This window comes from Triticum aestivum, chromosome 7D, assembly GCF_018294505.1.
Source record: "Triticum aestivum cultivar Chinese Spring chromosome 7D, IWGSC CS RefSeq v2.1, whole genome shotgun sequence".
Classification (NCBI taxonomy): Eukaryota; Viridiplantae; Streptophyta; class Magnoliopsida; order Poales; family Poaceae; genus Triticum; species Triticum aestivum.
In genome coordinates this window covers 543,183,497-543,206,372 of record NC_057814.1, presented here as the reverse complement: position 1 = coordinate 543,206,372, position 22,876 = coordinate 543,183,497, and the positions used below count along the sequence as shown (strand labels likewise).

General features: G+C 48.2%; 1 protein-coding gene across 1 annotated transcript; it reads left to right on the top strand.

The window, feature by feature from the left end:
* The first annotated feature begins 1,049 nt into the window (after nt 1-1,049).
* Nucleotides 1,050-2,139, top strand: LOC123167511 (uncharacterized). Its single transcript, XM_044585351.1, has 2 exons — nt 1,050-1,629; nt 1,730-2,139. Exons 1-2 carry the CDS (start codon nt 1,304-1,306, stop codon nt 1,959-1,961), a joined length of 558 nt encoding a protein of 185 aa, XP_044441286.1. The 5' UTR covers nt 1,050-1,303; the 3' UTR covers nt 1,962-2,139.
* The last annotated feature ends 20,737 nt before the right edge of the window (nt 2,140-22,876 follow it).

Genomic DNA, 22,876 nt, shown 5'->3' with positions numbered 1-22,876 from the left:
CCAAAAGCTACAAAATCATGGGGGCATGTGCGTCGCGGGGTAGAAGATTCAGGGGCCTTGTGCTCAGATCCGATGGGCTCAGGTTTGTTGGTGTGTTCAGGCTGACAGACGATGCAACTGGGTGTTCTAGGCCATGTGGGCGGCCAATGTGGCGGAGCAGGAAGGCCAGGGCGATGACCTCGGGATGTGGCGTGCAGATCTGAAGTGGTTGCGCTTGATCTGCCTAGCCCGCGGTCCCTGGAACCGATGTGGGCGCTTCATGGCAGGCCACCATAGAAACGTGTGGTCGTACGCGTGGAGTTATGCCTCGCTCTCACAGATTTGCTAGGGTTGAGCTCCCTCCATAGGCATGTAAAGGAGGTGAAGCATTAGGTCCGGGGCGGAAGCTTTCTATTTGGTAGGGCTCATTATCGGTGATGAGCATGCTCATCGGCATTCGCCCCCTCCTTGGATACATTAGCGAAGAGTACACCGCTATCATTGGCCGTGTTCGATCAGAGTTAGAGCTGCGGTGGTGGATGTTGGCAGGGCAGCATTCGAGGTCCGGTGGCCCGGTTGTGTGAGTATCTGGGCGAAAGCTTTGTGCTTGACGGTGATTGATCATGTCAGTTCTTGGGCATTGCTTCCCTTATCGAAGGCACTTTTGAAAATCTCGCTCTCAGTTAATTCGGGTAGAAGTCATGCTAGGTTATTTGCTTGGATCCTCGTTTCCCTCATAAATGGTGACTCTGGCCCCGTTCGTAATCTCTCTGCTCCCACTCCGCGGAGTTGGTGGAGCTCGGTCTTCGCAGCTCCGTTAAAGTGAGGTCCGCTCCGGGAGCAGAGTTAAGAGAGCGGAGAGGAACCCAACACTCCCTCTGTATTCTTTTTTCCTTTTCCTACCTTATTAAAAAATCGGCAGAGCTCTTGCACCGAAAAGAGAATGGCTGGAGAAACTGAAATGTGAAAGCACCAGATTCAACCGTGTGCCAAGCGCACAGCTGCATGTTTGTGTGTTCGGAAAAAGTTGTGCTACGGAACAAACAAGCGCTCAAAAGATATCTCTCCTCTAGAGGTTTCACCCGGCCGCTCACATTCGGCCAAGTGGCCTCTTGCTCATCTCAAGATAAGCCTTCTAGTCTCCTACTGCCCTTCCTCCTCCTCCAGCCAAAACGCGGCAATCCCTGAAAGCTACAAGATTACCCTTCTTTCACCACTTCCCATCTCAAACTGCAGCAAGCAATCAAGAAACTCAGAGAAGGAAGAAGACATAGCAAGAGCAAGCAAAGCAAGCAAGCTAGAAGCCCAGGGAGAGATCACGGCCATGGCGTTAGCCCCCACATCTCTCCAGAGCTTCCTCACAGGGAGGCCCCTATGCACGGCCCCGCAGCTCACGAGGTCGTCAATTAGGCCGGCATCGGCGAGGCTCTCTTGCAGGGCGTCCGACCAGAAGGACGCGCCTCCGTCGTGGGCCGGAAACCTCGAGCTGAAAAATCTTGGGAAGCTGGCGATGGTCGCCATGGCCGCCGGCGTGCTCGTACTCGCGCCCGTCGACGACGCCATGGCGGGCAAGTCCGGCGGCAGGATCGGTGGGAAGGCGTTTCGGTCCGCGGCACCGCGCTCGTCCGGTCCAAGGATAAACAACTCGAGGTAACCATCAATTAAACATCTGCCAGATGGCCAGATCTAACGTAGCAATAGCCTGATGCAATTCTGATTTGTTTTGTGATGCTCGCGCGCGTGCTCGCAGGACGAACATCTACGTCAATCCCGGCGTGGCGCCACCGCTGGTCGGCGGCTACGGCTACGGTGGCTATGGCGGGTACGGCTTGTCGCCGTTCGGCTTCTACGGTGGCCCGAGCGTCGCCCTCGGGGTCGGTGGCGGCTTCGACACACTCGTCCTGTTCATTGTGGGCGGGGCGGTCGTCGGCGCCGTCCGGCGGTTCCTCAACCGCAGGGATAACGATGATTACGACGACTAAATGATACGAGTCATGTTCATGTAATGTCATCCGACCCTTGTAATATAGCGAGATTACTATTTTGCTCTTGTCAATGGTAATTTTGAAGTAAACATAGTAATATCGAACGAGCAATGAGAATCAGAAAGTGTGTATAAATTTGTTATTTTCACAGAAATGGAAGAAGAAATTATAGTTAGTACTCTACCTTTTTTTAAAAAGAAATTATAGTTACTTTATGCTGTTCTGCACTGCTAATACGGTGCATTTCTCTTTCATCTTACAGAGGTGCCAACGCTACTTAAAAAATCTCGTCCCATAATGTAAGATGTATAGCTTAAAAAACGTTTGACGTTATGGAACAGACGGATGACAAATTTTATATTTGTCTATCTACTTATATGTATAGAAAAATAAATGACATCCCGTGAAAAATTTCGTAATATAAGATGCATAAATGATTAAGTAATTAAAAGATTCAATGGCATACCTTGTTTTTTCTATTTCTATATAGATCCGAAGAGCAAACTATTCCTATATTACAACTGAACACGGCCCTTTGATGATACTCCCTCCGTCCTTGAAAGAGTGTAGTTTCAACTTCGTTGGAGGGTCAATCTATCTTAAAGTTTGACCGAGCTTATGCAAAAATATGTCAATATTTGTGAAACCAAATAGGTATATGACGAAAATATATTTTATCATGAATGTAATGCTACTAATTTGATGGCATATATGTTGGTCTATTATTTTATATATATGGTCAAACATAAAAAAAGTTTGACTTTTCAATAAAGTTGGAAGTACACTCTTTTAAGAATAGAGGGAGTAAGTAATGTAGGCAACATTGGTTGTCAGTAGTATATATACTGGATGTTCATCGTGGTGGATGACGGCGGCTATTGATATTTGAAAAAGGAACACAACAAAATATTAGGATTAGAAAATATTTTATTTAAAAAAATGCATGCTGATATAGGATAAAGGCAAATTGAACAACCAACGGTTCATGCTCGATCATGACTTATGAATGACCTGAATTGCATGAACCAATAAATGCCTCCATTAAAAGTTGATCAAAATGCTTCTAGGATGCAGACTCATCAAGGAGAAGCATAGCAACGGGCGGGGAAAGTGTGTCCATGTACCCTCGTAGACCGAAAGCGGAAGCGTGGAGTAGGATGCTGGCCGGCCCTAAGGGGCGCGCCCAAGGGGGGGAATCCTACTCCAAGCAGGAATCGCCCCCCTTCCTAGTCCAAGTAGGAGAAGAAGGAAGGAGAGGGAGAGGGAGAGGGAAAGAGGGGCCGCGCCCCCTCCCCTAGTCCTATTCGGACTCCCCTTGGGGAGGGGGGGGGCGCCACCTCCTGGCTGCTGCCCCCTCTCTCCCCTAAGGCCCACTAAGGCCCATTACTTCCCCGGGGGGTTCCGGTAACCCCTCCGGCACTCCGGTTTTATCCGAAATTATCCGTAACACTTCCGTTGTCCGAATAACATGGTCCAATATATCAATCTTTATGTCTCGACCATTTCGAGACTCCTCGTCATGCCCGTGATTTCATCTGGGACTCTGAACAACCTTCGGTACATCAAATCACATAACTCATAATACAAATCGAAATCGAATATTAAGCGTGCGGACCCTACGGGTTCGAGAACTATGTAGACATGACCGAGACACATCTCCGGTCAATAACCAATAGCGGAACCTGGATGGTCATATTGGCTCCTACATATTCTACGAAGATCTTTATCGGTCAAACCGCATAACAACATATGTTGTTCCCTTTGTCATCGATATGTTACTTGCCCGAGATTCGATCGTCGGTATCACCATACCTAGTTCAATCTCGTTATCGGCAAGTCTCTTTACTCGTTCTGTAATGTATCATCTCATAACTAACTCATTAGTCACATTGCTTGCAAGGCTTATAGTGATGTGCATTACCGAGAGGGCCCAGAGATACATCTCCGACATTCGGAGTGACAAATCCTAATCTCGATCTATGCCAACTCACCAAACACCATCAGAGACACCTGTAGAGCATCTTTATAATCACCTAGTTGCGTTGTGACGTTTGATAGCACACTAAGTGTTCCTCCGGTATTCGGAAGTTGCATAATCTCATAGTCATAGGAACATGTATAAGTCATGAAGAAAGCAATAGCAATAAAATAAACGATCATAGTGCTAAGCTAACGGATGTGTCTTGTCCATCACATCATTCTCTAATGATGTGACCCCGTTCATCAAATGACAACACATGTCTATAGTTAGGAAACTTAACCATCTTTGATTAACGAGCTAGTCAAGTAGAGGCATACTAGGGACACTCTGTTTTGTCTATGTATTCACACATGCACTAAGTTTCCGGTTAATACAATTCTAGCATGAATAATAAACATTTATCATGATATAAGGAAATATAAATAAGAACTTTATTATTGCCTCTAGGGCATATTTCCTTCAGTCTCCCACTTGCACTAGAGTCAATAATCTAGTTCTCATCACCATGTGATTTAACACCAATAGTTCACATCATCATGTGATTAACACTCATAGTTCACATCGCCATATGACCAACACCCAAAGGGTTTACTAGAGTCAATAATCTAGTTCACATCGCCATGTTATTAGCACCCAAAGAGTACTAAGGTGTGATCATGTTTTGCTTGTGGGAGAAGTTTAGTCAATGGGCCTGCCACATTCAGATCCGTATGTATTTTGCAAATTTCTATGTCTACAATCCTCCGCACGGAGCTACTCTAGCTAATTGCTCCCACTTTCAATATGTATCCAGATTGAGACTCAGAGTCATCTGGATCAGTGTCAAAGCTTGCATCGACGTAACCCTTTACGATGAACTTTTTGTCACCTCCATAACTGAGAAACATATCCTTATACCACTAAGGATAATTTTGACCGTTGTCCAGTGATCCACTCCTGGATCACTATTGTACCCTCTTGCCAAACTCATGGTGAGGTATACAATAGGTCTGGTACACAACACATCATACTTCATAGAACCTATGACTGAGGCATAGGGAATGACTTTCATTCTCTTTCTATTTTCTGCCGTGATCGGGTTTTGAGTCTTACTCAACTATACACCTTGCAACACAGGTAGGAACTCCTTCTTTGACTGTTCCATTTTGAACTACTTCAAAATCTTGTCAAGGTATGCACTCATTGAAAAAACTTATCAAGCGTCTTGATCTATCTCTATAGATCTTGATGCTCAATATGTAAGCAGCTTCACCGAGGTCTTTCTTTGAAAAACTCCTTTCAAACACTCCTTTATGCTTTCCATAAAATTCTACATCATTTCCGATCAACAATATGTAGTTCACATATACTTATCAGAAAGGCTGTAGTGCTCCCACTCACTTTCTTGTAAATACAGGCTTCTCCAAAAGTCTGTATAAAACCATATGCTTTGATCACACTATCAAAGCGTATATTCCAACTCCGAGATGCTTGCACCAGTCCATATATGGATCGCTGGAGCTTGCATACTTTGTTAGCACCTTTAGGATTGACAAAACCTTCTTGTTGCATCATATACAACTCTTCTTTAAGAAATCCATTAAGGAATGTAGTTTTGACATCCATTTGCCAGATTTCAAAATGTGGCAATTGCTAACATGATTCGGACAGACTTAAGCATCGCTACAAGTGAGAAAATCTCATCGTAGTCAACACCTTGAACTTGTCAAAAAATTGTTTTTCGACAATTCGAGCTTTGTAGATAGTAACACTACTATCAGCGTCCATCTTCCTCTTGAAGATCCATTTATTCTCAATGGCTTGCTGATCATCGGGCAAGTCAACCAAAGTCCACACTTTGTTCTTCATACATGGATCCCATCTTAGATTTCATGGCCTCAAGCCATTTTGTCGAATCTGGGCTCATCATCGCTTCTCATAGTTCGTAGGTTCGTCATGGTCTAGTAACATGACTTCCAGAATAGGATTACCATACCGTCGGTGTCAAAACCGGCGGATCTCGGGTAGGGGGTCCCGAACTGTGCGTCTAAGGTCGATGGTAACAGGAGACGGGGAACACAATGTTTACCCAGGTTCGGGCCCTCTCTATGGAGGTAATACCCTACTTCCTGCTTGATTGATCTTGATGAATATGAGTATTACAAGATTTGATCTACCACGAGATCGTAATGGCTAAAACCCTAGAAGTCTAGCCTGTATGGCTGTCTGCTGATCCGGACTAAGCCCTCCATTTTATATAGACACCGGAGGGGACTAGGGTTGTACAAAGTCGGTTACAAAGAAAGGAATCTTCATATTTGGACGCCAAGCTTGCCTTCCACGCCAAGGAGAGTCCCATCCGGACACGGGTAGAGTCTTCGGTATTTGCATCTTCACAACCCGTCAGTCCGGCCCATGTCCAACAGGCCGGACGCCCGAGGACCCCTTAGTCCAGGACAACCTCAGTAGCCCCTAAACCAGGCTTCAATGACGAGGTGCCCGGCGTGCAGATTGTCTTCGGCATTGCAAGGCGGGTTCCCCTTTCCAAATACTCCAAGATAGTCTTCAGACGCAATGAAAGTGTCCGAATCTACAACACAAGTACCACACACACAACCGCAGAGAGTATAATATTTCACGAGTCCAATCCGCTGACAACTTTTTGTAATGTGACATCACGTCTGCCCGGTCATTATTTCGAACCGTTTTTGGCTGTCGTTCCACGTTTCGAGACGCGGTTTTCATTGGCACGTCTTGTCGAAGCAGAGATCGTGTCCCCTTATTGCGGGATTCTCATCAATACGGGCGTGGGTAATCCAACCGTACCGTTTGCACAGCCCTTGGGAATAGGCGAGTTTTAAGGCGAGTGGGGAGGCTCTTGATATTCACTGCCTTTATAAGGAGATAAGGATTCCCCTTCTTCACCCACGCCTTCTCTTTCTCTGCCCTTCCATTCTCGAGCTCCAGCGCCCAAGTCTTCATCCTTTTCGCTTCCAGAAAGCATTCAACCATGTCCAGATCTGGAGGGTAAGGCAAGTGGATGGCCTCCTCTGTCAAGGAGAAGGACATCACTGAGCTTCGGGCGGCCAGGTATCTGGCGAAGGAAATCGCCCACCGTCTTCCGGCAAAGGGGCAAGTCATCCCCACCCCGAAGCCCAATAAGAGGGTGGTGTTTATCCCCCATTTTCTCCGCGGATTAGGGTTTCCTCTCCACCCTTTCGTCCGCGGACTCATGTTCTATTGCGGGCTAGATTTCCATGATCTAGCCCCAAACTCCTTCCTCAACATCTCATCATTCATTATCATGTGCGAGGCCTTCCTCCGCATTCCTCCCCACCTCGGACTATGGCTCAAGATCTTCAACGTGAAGCCGAAGGTGGATGGCCAACACGCGGAGTGCGGAGGAGCCATGGTGAGCAAGATGCCCAATGTCACATGGCCCAAAGGCACGTTTGTGGAGACTGTCAAGGAGTGGCAGAAGCTGTGGTTTTATATCACAGAGCCACGCGATGCTACCTAGGCCGCGCCTCCCGAATTCAAGTCTGGGGCCCCAATGCGACTCACCTCCTTGCTAAAGAAGGGCCCAAATTGGTCTTCGTCGGACGAGCTGATAGCGCTGCAGACGCGCATCCGGAGCATGGTGGATAAAAACATCAAGCTCGTCCACGTGATCCAGGTGATGCTAGTTCGCCGGATCCTTCCATGCCAGAGACGAACATGCCCTTTATGGGAATTTGATCCGGAGAAGCACCAAACCTTGGAAAGACTCTTCGGAACTACTCACGAAGATGTATGGAAGTTGCTCTTTAAGGGCAACGAGACGCCGTCGGACATAGACTCGGACCGCGGGCACGATCTTGCCCATCCTGCCAGTGCGGTAAGTTACGTCTCAAGGCGCATCCTCTACTTGCTTGTTCAAGGAGGATATCTAAACCTTACTTATTTCATTCTTCCAGGTATGGACGGAGAAAGCGGAGCGGATTCGGTGTCCGGATCCGCTGCCCGAGGAACCAGTCATCCCGCTCCTGGCGAAGATGCTGGTTCTAGCGCCCTACAAGGCATCGGATAAGAAGGCCAAGAAGAAGGCCAAGGGGGCCAAAGGTGGCCCTCGCCGTAAGGGCCCTTCGGACGTGACATCCGAAGACAAGACTCACTCCTCTGCCGCCGAAGATGACGACAAGGAGGAGGAAAGCAACTCTCCCCCTAATGGGGGGAGGAAGAAGAGGGCGGCCTCCACAAATCTGGAGGCGGAGGCGCCCAAGAGGGGGAAGGGCCCCCTCCCGGATAACTCTGCGTGGGACGTCGACAACAGCTCAGAGCGATGCCCCCGAAGCAAGCCCCTGGCCGCATCGTAAGTACTAAAAAGCCCATATGCATCCATGTATCCGGCCTCTCCTCTTTATGGTATTAATATGTTTAATCATGCTACTGCAGTCCGGCCCACGACAGCTCCCTACGAACCTCATCAGGAGGTTTGTTGGATTCAAAAGTGATGGGCAGCGAGTCACCGCCAGCCGCTCACTCTCCCAAGGCCAAGGGCGACGCCGAGGTGCTGTGTCGAAGGACCTTCCCCTGCCAGGGGGAAGCCCAGGAGACTGTCCGGGAGGCGCCGGAGGGCGAAACCTCAGTCACCGGACAGATGGGGGAGCAGACCCCCATGGAGACCGGCGATGGGGGCCGTGTTCAGTTGGGCCCCCAACCGGATACGGTTCCGTAGACCTATACGGCTCTGGAATCCGGCGAGCAGCCTCCTTCGAGAGAAGGAGGTGTGCCTATCCCGCCGGTGACCTCTATCCAACCAGAGGCACCGGATAATCTGCTGGAAGCGCTACGCGGCGCTTCCATTGTGGATGAACACCGTATCCTTATGGGTACAGTGATTGAGAGGGTTCAGTCCATCAAGAGCGGACTAACCGAGGCTTACAGCAGCCTGCTGACAGGTTTTGAGGTAAGCGACGCAAAAGAGAAAATCCCCATATAGACAGTAGCCCCTGAGACACTGTCCGGTGTTCGGAAAGAAAGGCCGGACAGAGGATCAATTCATTTTTGCAGGAAACTAACTAAATGTGTCTTATGTGAGTAAGCAGGCGTCATTGCTGGCCACAACCTCTCAAGCAGCGGAGGCCTCCGGACTAAAGCTGAGTCTGGAGCAGGCCGAAGAAGAGCTCGGCCTTGTAAAAAGGCAGCTTGAGGACAAGCAAGGTATGTTGTGGCTAGCTGTTTACTCAGAAATAATGAATGGTGTGTAATGACCATAATGTCATGGTATTTGTAGGAGCGGCGACCGAGGTCGAGGTCCTTAAAAAGGCCCTGGCCGATGCCGAGGAAAAAGCTGCCAAGGAACAAGCCGCCCGTAAGAAGCTCAAGTCCAGGCTTAATGAGGTCCAGCAAGAGCTCCAGGACGCTGTGAAAAAATGCGAGACCTTGGAGTGTGATGTTTCGGCTCGAGAGACCGAACTCGCCAAGGCTCGCGAAAGCGCGGAAGATGTGACACCCAAAATTTTATTTGGCCTTTTCAAAACTTTTATTTGATTTGAGGGAGGTGTTTTAAATTTTTTCTTACTTCTAAAGAACTCTCCCTCTCAAAATGTTTTCTTTTATGACAAGTATTTTGTTTTGGATTTACCCAAGACTTGATTTTTGGTCTTGGAGGTTTTCCCCATTTTATTTGGACTCAAAACCAAAATACCTTTCACTTGGGAAAAAACTCCTTTTGAAAATTCTTTTAAATAATCCTATGACTTTTGGAATGATCCTTTCCACTTTCAAAAATCTCTCTTGCCATGACCTAAGTGTAAATCCCCTCTCATAAACCTTTCCCCACCTTTGGATCATGATGTACCTCAACTACAGCAAGTTGAACCTCTCCATATATTTATTTTCCATTTATTTCTCATCAAAAACAATTTCTGCCTTCTATCTTGATCCTTGGAGGTTTTCAAAGGAGCTACCCTTTCTGTTTTGATTTTTGCCCCCAAACCAATTTCCCTACCTAGTCCTTTGAGCCCTCAACCAGGATCCATGAAGATCCACTGGTCTCCAGTTCAAAATTTTCAAACTACACTTGCTGCAAGTTTGGACCTCATTTGCCAAATTTGATGAAATTCATTTGAATTCTTCTCCTAAAAATCTGAGAAAAATCAGGCAGCCTCTGGGTGCATTGAGAGGTCACCTCACCAAGTCGCCGCTCCAGGAAAAATTTTCTTCTTGCCAAATCATTTCATCGAACACCTGCTGGACACTGTTTCTATAATGTTCAGTCAAGTTCAGTTAACAGTGTCTGAAACTACTGTCGTTTCTTCAGTGTCCGTTGTCGATCTCGCCAGTGTCGCTGCGGCGCCTTGCTCCCCGTCCCCTCCCCCTTGTCCTCTGCACTGCACGAGCGCCTGGAAGGTTGCGGGCGTCGGCGATGAGCAGGAGGAGGTGCGCCGCCCCGTGACCGACGGTAGCGGCGGCTTTGCGGCCGCCAGAGAAAGGCGCAGCGCAGACGGCGCCGTCCAGCGCCGCCCAAGCCACCGAAGGCTGCCGCGTGGTCTTCCACTCCCCAGTGCGCGCTGCCACCCTCGTCGTGAACCGCTAGGCGCGGAGCACGCTCTCTGCCGCCGCCGTGCCCGTACGGCCACCCCGCCGTGGACCGGCGCCATTACGCCAAGCCCGACCAGGATTAGCGGGGGAACGGCACCAGTACACCTCCCTGATGCTTCCTGGCCACTTAAGCTCCCTGCCAAGCCTTTGCCTCGCCGTAATTGCTCGCCGGAGCGATCCCGTTCACGGCCACCCCCTCGAATCACCTATAAATAGAGGCCCCGAGCTCCAACTAGAACCCACACCACCTCTGCACACCTCTGCACACCCCGCCTAGCCACTGGGAGAGCCCCGAGGGAGTCTTCTTCCTCAACTCCGGCCGCCGCGACCCGCCACGGGATCCAGCTCGATTCGCTCCCGTGCGTGCACCTCTACCTCTCAGCTCTTGCCAGTAGCTTCCTTATGCATCCACTCTCCTGACCCGTGCTTCAATTCGGAGTTTGCAGCAACCACCGGAGTTCTCCACCATCGCCCGAGCCGCCGTCCGCCGGAGAAAGTGTCGCCGTCGACGTGGTGCTCTCCGACGACCAAGTCCACCACCCACCGACGCGGAAGAACACGCTGAACCTCTTCGTACACTGCGATCTCCCTCACTCGCCGTGGTTCGACGCCGGCGACCACCGCAGCCTTCGGGCGCCGGCGAGGATTTGAACCTGACATGTGGGACCCCCACGTCAGCCTCTCTTCTTTCTCTCGCCGAAGCGTTTTCTGTTGGCGCCTTCGGGCAAGTACGTTTTCTCTGTGGGCTGGCGCGTTTCTCTTCGAACCATTTTCTATTTTCTCAGTTAAGTCCCTGGATCTTTTCTGTTTCATCACAGATTAGTCCTGGACAAAAACCCTTATAACTTTTTAATAAAAAGTGATTTTTGAGTGATTCTTTTTCTGACAGTCTTATATTTTTGTCTAGTTTTTTATAGTATTTATTTGGAAATTTTTTGGGACAACTTTTATGCACGCATTGATTTTCACGTTAGTATATGTTTTCGCTATACCGTAGGTTCCGGAAGAGGTGACGGAGCCGCGAACTTCGCCGAGCTAGACTCAGACTTCTCCGAACCAGGCAAGCATGTTTGAACCTTTGATATGATAGGTGTTTTGCATGTTTGCGTGAATGGTTGTGCATGGCATATGAGCATCGGTGAGTATCTCGTTGCATGTAAGGCAACTACCCGTGTGTTTCGAAGTTACTATGATCTCTGATGAGAGATGGCCTAGTCATGTGGTGACATGAAGGGCAGTAAGGTGGTACTGTTGTAGCATGCCAGCCTTACGTCATCCGATAAATTCCGTCGTTAACGTGGACGGAGTCACGTTATCGTTCTTCACCCTTCCGTGCTACCACATGTTTTCTGCCAGAATGCGATTTAGTAAGTTGGTAACCTCTTTCTGTGTACACACCAAATAGAGGGGCCGGGATGAGGGTTCCATGGCCCTGGATTAAAGCCAGTCATCCGGTCAGGGGGCATGGGTGTTTCCGGTTGGGACCGAGAGGGGGGCACCCCTTAGAGCGCGCGTATATAAATTTGATCCCATGCTACGCGAGGTTGTAGCCTCCCCGTCTCAAGGTTTTTCTTGAACGTTGCCGAGGGTGATTCCTGGCTTCGGAATGTTGAATGGGTGTGTACTGGTTAGATGTGTTTCTTCCAAAACATCGTAAACGGAACTAGTCCCCGTGACTACTGAAATCCGTTGGCTGTGGTTAAAGTACAACTCTGCAGAGTCAAATCTTTCCGAGTCATCGTATCCATGGTCAGGGACCAGTGCTTCCTTATCCATGTCAAATTCTCGTGGTAATATCCCCGGTAAACAAACTTGAGTGGTAAACTTGGTTAAACATTATTCCTGTGGACGGACTAACCCTGTTGTTTATCTCATACCTGATTATTCTCTTGATATGATTTAAATTCATGAGCTACTAAGTTGTGAATATAAGCCCTTTATGTGATGTCGCTCAGACGTCCGACTGTGGCATGTTTATCGTTTACTTTCAATATAAGCCCTTTATTTGATGTCGCTCAGACGTCCGACTGTGGCATGTTTGTATTTTACTTTCAATATAAGCCCTTTATGTGACGTTGCTCAGATGTCCGACTGTGGCATGTTTATCGTTTACTTTCAATATAAGCCCTTTATGTGATGTCGCTCAGACGTCCGACTATGGCACGCACTGTCATTCATTTCCCATTATAAGCCCTTTATGTGGTGTCACCTTGACGCCCGACTGCGGCATTGTTATTCTTGTATTTTTCTCTCGAGGAGTCATTCAGACACTCGTTTGGCCCTCAGTATCTTACTTTGGGATTCGGGAGGACTACCGCCCGACTTCTCTTCTGTTTCCCACGCATTATTATCCCTATGTCTGAGTGCACTTGTTAATCTGTTCATATGCATCATGTTTACATTTGTTATATCTTATGTCCGAACTGTCTTGCGAGTACTTTCATAGTACTCACCTGGCTTGTTGTTTTGGCCAGATGTTGACGAAGGCGATCTCATGGATGAAGAGTTTGATAGTGAGTCCGACGCCTAGAGGAGTCCCAGTCAGTCCCGTGCGACCCTGGATATTGGTCACTTGTATTATACGCTTCCGCTACCTGCAATAAGTCTCCTCGAGCCTCACTCCGACGCTCGAAGAGTTGTTAGATTCAGGAGTCTTATCACCCACTTCGCTGTGATATATCCACCACCGCCTTTTATCGTGAGTTAGTAGTTTTGCCACCCTATCCGCCGTTATGTTTTATAGGCGCGCTTGTAATAAATTGTTGAGCAGTCTCCGCTCAACCTTGTATTATATTCAGTACTCCTGGTATTTTTCTTCTGTGACCAAGATATTGTCTACCAGTGAGAAGGGATTCTTCTTCACTAGTCCATAAAAGGGATCGGTCTCTCAATAAATATTTTTATTGGAAAACCAGTCGTGACAAGCTTGGTATCAGAGCCAGGCTGACTGTAGGAAGCCACTAGGTGCGATCGCTAATCGGTTATTAGCGTCCTTTGTGCTTTTTCAGCATTTTTGCAAATGTAGCTATATTCTGTTGGTCATCATAAATTTATGACATGACTACTTAGAATTTCTGCCTACTTTTGTAGATGGCTGGCAGCAACTGCGAGACTCGAGTGTTCACGAATGTGCCCGAGGGGTTTGTCAAACTCCTCGTCTCCATCACCAAGCTCGCGATCGGGCCAGCGACTCGTCCGGAGTTCATGCTTTATCAGCACAAGCTCAGCGACAACGTGTCTATGCACCAGGCCGTGGTACAATTCAAGGGAGGACGTTCTGCATCTCGCCACTTCCGTTTTGTGGGAAGGGCCATGCCTACGGAGAGGCATGCCATGCAGATGGCTGCCCGTGAGGCGATAGCTCGCCATATACTTGTCACTATGCATTCGCCTGCCCTAGGGGAGAGCGAGATGAAGCCATCGAGATGGTTGTTGAGTACCTCAAGGCTCTGGAGGAATCTTTCGACAACCTCGTGGACGATCTTGTGGATGCCCGCATGGACTTAGTTCGGGGCGGTCCTGCCAGCAGGAAGGAGCTTCTCCACATGGCACCGCCTCTGACATTCGTCTCGTCCTCAGCATCTTATGCACCGGCCATTTTAGCCACTGCTCGCCGTCTGCCTACCACTGAGGAGTTCGACAGAGTCATCGCTTCTACTCCAGTCAGAGCTGCACCGCCTGCCACACCCGCACTGCCGCCCGTCTCTCCCGCACCATCACCGCAGCGCAGTGCTACACGTCTGGAGCCTGCTAGAGAGGAGGTGGAGGTTGAGTCTCCTGCACCGCTGAGTCTTGCCCTCGGGAAGGGAAAGGACATTGTCACCATCTCTGACTGAGAGCGCCGAGTAGCCGCGCGTTATGTCTGCATGTATGATGTGTTTTATCTGTACGTTAGTTTGTAGTAAGTTGTGTTCGCTGCGTCCCAGAGGGGTGTGCTAGTCTAATAACATGTCAGGATTGTGTACGCACATCCTGAGTGTTGTATCGTGTGTTTGCTTTTCGCGTGTAAGATATGTGCTAAGCAGATCTTCTCCGTGCAAAATCGTTTATGTTTTCTTGAAAAATCTTGAGGTCTTTCATGTTTTATTTTTGCCTTTACAAGATTTTCCTTGTGCCACACAGTTCTTCTCATGAGTTTTGCTAAATAATACCCCAGAGTAGAAAAATGTCTCATCCGTGGACTCGTTCCATGCCCAATCAACCAGAAGAAGTTTATGGGACACAAACTAGCAACAACTTCACTCAGGGACAGTCTAGTCAACAGGACAGCGAAGCGGCCTTATCTCAAGTATGCCGCCTTTTCGAACAAAGCCAACAACAACACCAAGAGATGATGAATCACGTCATCAATATGGGAAACCACCGTGAGCCCTATCAACCACACTCCAAGTTGTCTGAATTACAGAAGACTCGCCCCCCAACGTTTGCTCACAACGATAGGCCACTTGAAGCCGCTGATTGGCTTCGTGACATCGAAAGGAAGCTGATTATTGCTCAGTGTTCAGATCATGAGAAGGTGCTTTATGTACCACACTACCTTACTGGAGCAGCTGCAGCATGGTGGGAAAACTTCCTACACATGCATCCCAGTGAACACAACATCACCTGGGAAGAGTTAAAGGAAGGCTTTCGTGGGGCACACATCCCCAGGAGCATCATAAAAATCAAGAAGAGAGAATTTGATGACCTCAAGCAAAGAGGCATGCCAGTGACAGAATACAATGGCCAGTTTACCCAGCTATCTCGTTATGCCTACGACGAGCACATGACAGAGAACAAGAGGATGGAGAAATTCTTGGACGGCCTGGCACCGGCACTAAGATGCCAACTGGTTGTGCACACTTTCCCAGATTTTAAAACTCTGGTTGACAAGGCCATTACCTTGGAGAATGAGCGCCGTAGTCTGGAAGATATCCGTAAGCGAAAGAGGGATAAGACGACTCTTGCGCGCAACAACCGAAGCAAGACTGATGTTTAGAGGACTGAAGCAAGGAAATCCACGACTACTGCTGTAAGGCCAACCAGACAGTTTCATCCCAGGGACAAGGACTTCACATACCATCCAGGGGTCACTTGCTATGCTTGTGGTGAAGAAGGGCACTATGCCAAACAGTGCCCAAAGCCAAGGAACTCAGCCCCCAAACCGAACAATGGTGGGAACAATCCAGCCCCCAAACGCAACAACTTCAATCCCAACAACAACCACAGGAAGGGTCACCTGAACCATGTGACCAAGGAAGAAGCGCAGGATGCCCCAGACATCGTGCTCGGTACGTTCCCTGTCAACACAGTACCTGCCACGGTTTTGTTTGATCCTAGAGCTTCCCATTCGTTCATTTCGAAGAGTTTTGTTTTGCAACATGGTTTTCCGATACTTCCCTTGGAAAAATCTATGATCATCAAGTCCCCCGGAAATAAGCAGATCGCTCAGAGTTACTGCCAAGGAGTGATCATTGAGTTCGAAGGACTAAAGTTCCAAGCTAATCTCATCGTGTTGGAAAATAAAGGACTGGATGTCATTTTAGGGATGGACTGGTTGACCACCAATAAGGGATTTATTGATTGTTTCAATCGGACTGTGATCCTCACTCATCATCACGGCAAGACGATAAAAGTTACCGCCCAAGAGAGACCACGGTCACGGCAACCAAAGCTGAACAAAGTGGACATTTCAGAACTGAGAAAAGTTCCAGTGGTGTGCGAGTTTCCGGACGTATTTCCTGAAGAACTACCAGGCATGCCACCAGACCGAGAGATAGAATTCAACATTGAACTAGCACCTGGCACCGCCCCCATCTATAAGAAACCTTATAGAATGGCACCCTCAGAATTGGTAGAATTGAAGAAGCAGATAAAGGAATTACTGGACAAAGGTTTTATTCGAGCCAGCTCCTCACCTTGGGGTTCGCCAGTATTATTCGCCAAGAAAAAGGATGGGACACTGAGACTGTGTATAGACTGTCGAGCTCTCAATATGGTCACCATCAAAAACAAATATCCGATGCCACGGATAAATGATTTGTTTGATCAGCTCGCGCAAGCCAAGGTGTTCTCAAAAATTGATTTGAGATCGGGATATCATCAATTAAAAGTACGAACAGAAGATATCCCTAAGACATCATTTACCTCCAGATACGGATTATATGAGTTCACAATGATGCCTTTTGGACTGACGAACGCCCCCGCATATTTCGTCCACCTCATGAACAAAGTGTTCATGAAATTCATGGACAAATTTGTTGTGGTGTTCATTGACGATATTCTGGTTTACTCAAGGACACCAGAAGAGCATGCTGAGCATCTCAGAATTGTTTTGGGAGAATTAAGGAAACATCAGTTGTACGCCAAATTTAGCAAGTGTGAATTTTGGCTAAGGCAAGTTGGTTTCCTAGGCCATATATTAACCCAAGAAGGCGTGGCCGTAGACCCAGAAAAGGTCAAAGCCATACTTGACTGGAAACCACCAGCCAACGTGACAGATGTGCGGAGTTTCCTGGGAATGGCCGGATATTACAGAAGATTTATTGAGGGATTCTCCACTGTGGCAAAACCAATGACACAGTTGCTCAAAAAGGACAAGAAATTAGTATGGACGGAAGCATGCGAGAAAAGCTTCCAAGAACTCAAGAAGAAACTAACAACCACACCGGTCTTAACTGTGCCAGACATACACAAGAGTTTTGAAGTGTATTGTGACGCATCCCGGAAGGGCCTCGGATGTGTACTGATGCAAGATGGCAAAGTGGTTGCGTATGCTTCCAGGCAGCTGCGGAAACATGAGGAAAATTATCCAACTCATGACTTGGAGCTAGCAGCGGTCATCCATGCACTCAAGGAGTGGAGGCACTTTCTGTTGGGAAATCGTTGTGAAATATATACGGACCATAAGAGCCTTAAATATATTTTCACACAGCCAGAGCTAAACTTACGCCAACGACGCTGGTTGGAATTGGTCAAGGACTATGATGTCGGCATTCATTACCATCCAGGGAAAGCAAATGTAGTGGCTGATGCCCTTAGTCGGAACCCCAGCCCGGACAACGACGGTCCACAAAACTTGAGGCCTGAGTTTCAGCAAGAGTTCGCTAGGCTCAACATGGTGTTAGTCTCTGAGGGCACCGTATCAAATCTGGAGATACAACCCACCCTAGTGGAACAAATTAAGAAGGCTCAGCAGGGACATCCCAGCATCGAAGGTATAAAGAGGAAAATGAACCTTGGTAAGGCTTCGGAGTTCGCCACAGACTGTGAAGGAATATTATGGTACGGAGACAGACTTTGCGTACCTAACATTGGGGAACTCAAGCAACAAATCCTAACCGAAAGCCACACCGCTCCATACTCGATCCACCCTGGAGGAACCAAAATGTACAAAGACATTCAGGAAAGATTTTGGTGGCACGGTATGAAAAGGGATATAGCCGCATTTATTGCTTGTTGCGATTCATGTCAGCGCATCAAGGTCGAGCATCAAAAGCCAGCAGGGCTACTCCAGCCAAACAGGATACCAGAGTGGAAATGGGATGAAATAGGAATGGACTTCATCGTCGGACTACCTCGATCACAACGCGGTAATGATGCCATATGGGTCATCACAGATAGGCTAACTAAGGTAGCACATTTCATTCCCGTAAAGACGACCTACTCCACACAAAGGCTGGCCAAGCTTTATCTCTCACGTATAGTTTGTTTGCATGGAGTCCCAAAGACTATAATATCCGACCGAGGCACCCAATTTGTCTCTAAATTTTGGGATCACCCGCAACAAGCTCTGGGCACGCAACTAGCTTTCAGTACAGCGTACCACCCTCAGACTGATGAACAAACGGAACGCGTAAACCAAATCTTAGAGGACATGCTGAGAGCCTGTGTGCTCACCTATGGATCCAGTTGGGAAGAAAGTTTGCCGTATGCCGAGTTTGCTTACAACAAAAGCTACCAAGCCAGCTTACAAATGGCACCCTTTGAAGCATTGTACGGACGGAGGTGTCGTACCCCACTGAATTGGTCAGAAACAGGTGACAGTCGTATCTTCGGCCCAGACATGCTCAAGGAGGCCGAGGAGAAAGTTAAGCAGATCAAGGACAGACTCAAGACAGCACAAAGCCGACAAAAGAGCTACTACGATCAAAAACATCGTGAGGTCAGCTTTGAACCCGGTGATTCCGTATACCTACGAGTGTCTCCTATGAGGGGCCTGCAACGGTTCAAAATTAAGGGGAAGCTAGCCCCGAGATTTATTGGACCATTCTGTATAGTGGCACGAAGAGGCACAGTGGCCTACAAACTAGACCTACCCAAGGAGCTGTCAGACGTCCATGACGTGTTCCATGTCTCACAAATGAGAAAATGTGTAAGTAAACCGGAGAAGCATGTATCTCACGAAGTCATTGATGTGCAACCAGACCTCACCTACAGAGAGCGGCCAGTAAAATTTTTGGAGGAGTCTGAAAGGAGGACCCGTCAGAAAACGACCAAAATTTTCAAGGTCCAGTGGAGCAACCACACTAAGGATGAAGCTACATGGGAAAGGGAAGATTTTCTCCAGGCAGAGTATCCGTATCTATTTGAGGATCAGCTGAAATCTCGAGGACGAGCTTTTTCCTAAGGGGGTAGGTGTTGTGACACCCAAAATTTGATTTGGCCTTTTCAAAACTTTTATTTGATTTGAGGGAGGTGTTTTAAAATTTTTCTTACTTCTAAAGAACTCTCCCTCTCAAAATGTTTTATTTTATGACAAGTATTTTGTTTTGGATTTACCCAAGACTTGATTTTTGGTCTTGGAGGTTTTCCCCATTTTATTTGGACTCAAAACCAAAATACCTTTCACTTGGGAAAAAACTCCTTTTGAAAATTCTTTTAAATAATCCTATGACTTTTGGAATGATCCTTTCCACTTTCAAAAATCTCTCTTGCCATGACCTAAGTGTAAATCCCCTCTCATAAACCTTTCCCCACCTTTGGATCATGATGTACCTCAACTACAGCAAGTTGAGCCTCTCCATATATTTATTTTCCATTTATTTCTCATCAAAAACAATTTCTGCCTTCTATCTTGATCCTTGGAGGTTTTCAAAGGAGCTACCCTTTCTGTTTTGATTTTTGCCCCCAAACAAATTTCCCTACCTAGTCCTTTGAGCCCTCAACCAGGATCCATGAAGATCCACTGGTCTCCAGTTCAAAATTTTCAAACTACACTTGCTGCAAGTTTGGACCTCATTTGCCAAATTTGATGAAATTCATTTGAATTCTTCTCCTAAAAATCTGAGAAAAACCAGGCAGCCTCTGGGAGCATTGAGAGGTCACCTCACCAAGTCCCAGCTCCAGGAAAATTTTTCTTCTTGCCAAATCATTTCATCGAACACCTGCTGGACACTGTTTCTATATTGTTCAGTCAAGTTCAGTTAACAGTGTCTGAAACTACTGTCGTTTCTTCAGTGTCCGTTGTCGATCTCGCCAGTGTCGCTGCGGCGCCTTGCTCCCCGTCCCCTCCCCTTGTCCACTGCACCGCACGAGCGCCTGGAAGGTTGCGGGCGTCGGCGACGAGCAGGAGGAGGTGCGCCGCCCCGTGACCGACGGTAGCGGCGGCTTTGCGGCCGCCAGAGAAAGGCGCAGCGCAGACGGCGCCGTCCAGCGCCGCCCAAGCCACCGGAGGCCGCCGCGTGGTCTTCCACTCCCTAGTGCGCGCTGCCACCCTCGTCGTGAACCACTAGGCGCGGAGCGCACTCTCTGCCGCCGCCGTGCCCGTACGGCCACCCCGCCGTGGACCGGCGCCATTACGCCAAGCCCGACCAGGATTAGCGGGGGAACGGCACCAGTACACCTCCCTGATGCTGCCTGGCCACTTAAGCTCCCTGCCAAGCCTTTGCCTCGCCGTAATTGCTCGCCGGAGCGATCCCGTTCACGGCCACCCCCTCGAATCACCTATAAATAGAGGCCCCGAGCTCCAACTAGAACCCACACCACCTCTGCACACCTCCAACACCCCGCCTAGCCACTGGGAGAGCCCCGAGGGAGTCTTCTTCCTCAACTCTGGCCGCCGCGACCCGCGACGGGATCCAGCTTGATTCGCTCTCGTGCGTGCACCTGTACCTCTCAGCTCTTGCCAGTAGTTTCCTTATGCATTCACTCTCCTGACCCGCGCTTCAATTCGGAGTTTGCAGCAACCACCGAAGTTCTCCACCATCGCCCGAGCCGCCGTCCGCCGGAGAAAGTGTCGCTGTCGACGTGGTGCTCTCCGATGACCAAGTCCACCACCCACCGACGCGGAAGAACACGCTGAACCTCTTGGTACACTCCGATCTCCCTGACTCGCCGTGGTTCGACGCCGGTGACCACCGCAGCCTTCGGGCGCCGGCGAGGATTTGAACCTGACATGTGGGACCCCCACGCCAGCCTCTCTTCTTTCTCTCCCCAAAGCGTTTTCTGTTGGCGCCTTCGGGCAAGTACGTTTTCTTTGTGGGCTGGCGCGTTTCTCTTCGAACCATTTTTTGTTTTCTAAGTTAAGTCCCTGGATCTTTTCTGTTTCATCACAGATTAGTCCCGGGACAAAAACCCTTATAACTTTTTAATAAAAAGTGATTTTTGAGTGATTCTTTTTCTGACAGTCTTATATTTTTGTCTAGTTTTTTATAGTATTTATTTGGAAAATGTTTGGGACAACTTTTATGCACGCGTTGATTTTCACGTTAGTATACGTTTTCGCTATACCGTAGGTTCCGGAAGAGGTGACGGAGTCGCGAACTTCGCCGAGCTAGACTCCGACTTCTCCGAACCAGGCAAGCATGTTTGAACCTTTGATATGATAGGTGTTTTGCATGTTTGCGTGAATGGTTGTGCATGGCATATGAGCATCGGTGAGTATCTCGTTGCATGTAAGGCAACTACCCGTGTGTTTCGAAGTTACTATGATTTCTGATGAGAGATGGCCTAGTCATGTGGTGACATGAAGGGCAGTAAGGTGGTACTGTTGTAGCATGCCAGCCTTACGTCATCCGATAAATTCCGACGTTAACGTGGACGGAGTCACGTTATCGTTCTTCACCCTTCCGTGCTACCACATGTTTTCGGCCAGAATGCGGTTTAGTAAGTTGGTAACCTCTTTCCGTGTACACACCAAATAGAGGGGCCGGGATGAGGGTTCCATGGCCCTGGATTAAAGCCAGTCATCCGGTCAGGGGGCATGGGTGTTTCCGGTTGGGACCGAGAGGGGGGCACCCCTTAGAGCGCGCGTATATAAATTTAATCCCATGCTACGCGAGGTTGTAGCCTCCCCGTCTCAAGGTTTTTCTTGAACGTTGCCGAGGGTGATTCCTGGCTTCGGAATGTTGAATGGGTGTGTACTGGTTAGATGTGTTTCTTCCAAAACAACGTAAACGGAACTAGTCCCCGTGACTACTGAAATCCGTTGGCTGTGGTTAAAGTACAAACTCTGCAGAGTCAAATCTTTCCGAGTCATCGTATCCATGGTCAGGGACCAGTGCTTCCTTATCCATGTCAAATTCTTGTGGTAATATCCCCGGTAAACAAACTTGAGTGGTAAACTTGGTTAAACATTATTCCTGTGGACGGACTAACCCTGTTGTTTATCTCATACCTGATTATTCTCTTGATATGATTTAAATTCATGAGCTACTAAGTTGTGAATATAAGCCCTTTATGTGATGTCGCTCAGACGTCCGACTGTGGCATGTTTATCGTTTACTTTCAATATAAGCCCTTTATGTGATGTCGCTCAGACGTCCGACTGTGGCATGTTTGTCTTTTACTTTCAATATAAGCCCTTTATGTGACGTCGCTCAGATGTCCGACTGTGGCATGTTTATTGTTTACTTTCAATATAAGCCCTTTATGTGATGTTGCTCAGACATCCGACTGTGGCACGCACTGTCATTCATTTCCCATTGTAAGCCCTTTATGTGGTGTCGCCTTGACGCCCGACTGCGGCATTGTTATTCTTGTATTTTTCTCTCGAGGAGTCATTCAGACACTCGTTTGGCCCTCAGTATCTTACTTTGGGATTTCGGGAGGACTACCGCCCGACTTCTCTTCTGTTTCCCACGCATTATTATCCCTATGTTTGAGTGCACTTGTTAATCTGTTCATATGCATCATGTTTACATTTGTTATATCTTATGTCCGAACTGTCTTGCGAGTACTTTCATAGTACTCACCTAGCTTGTTGTTTTGGCCAGATGTTGACGAAGGCGATCTCATGGATGAAGAGTTTGATAGTGAGTCCGACGCCTAGAGGAGTCCCAGTCAGTCCCGTGCGACCCTGGATATTGGTCACTTGTATTATATGCTTCCGCTACCCGCAATAAGTCTCCTCGAGCCTCACTCCGACGCTCGAAGAGTTGTTAGATTC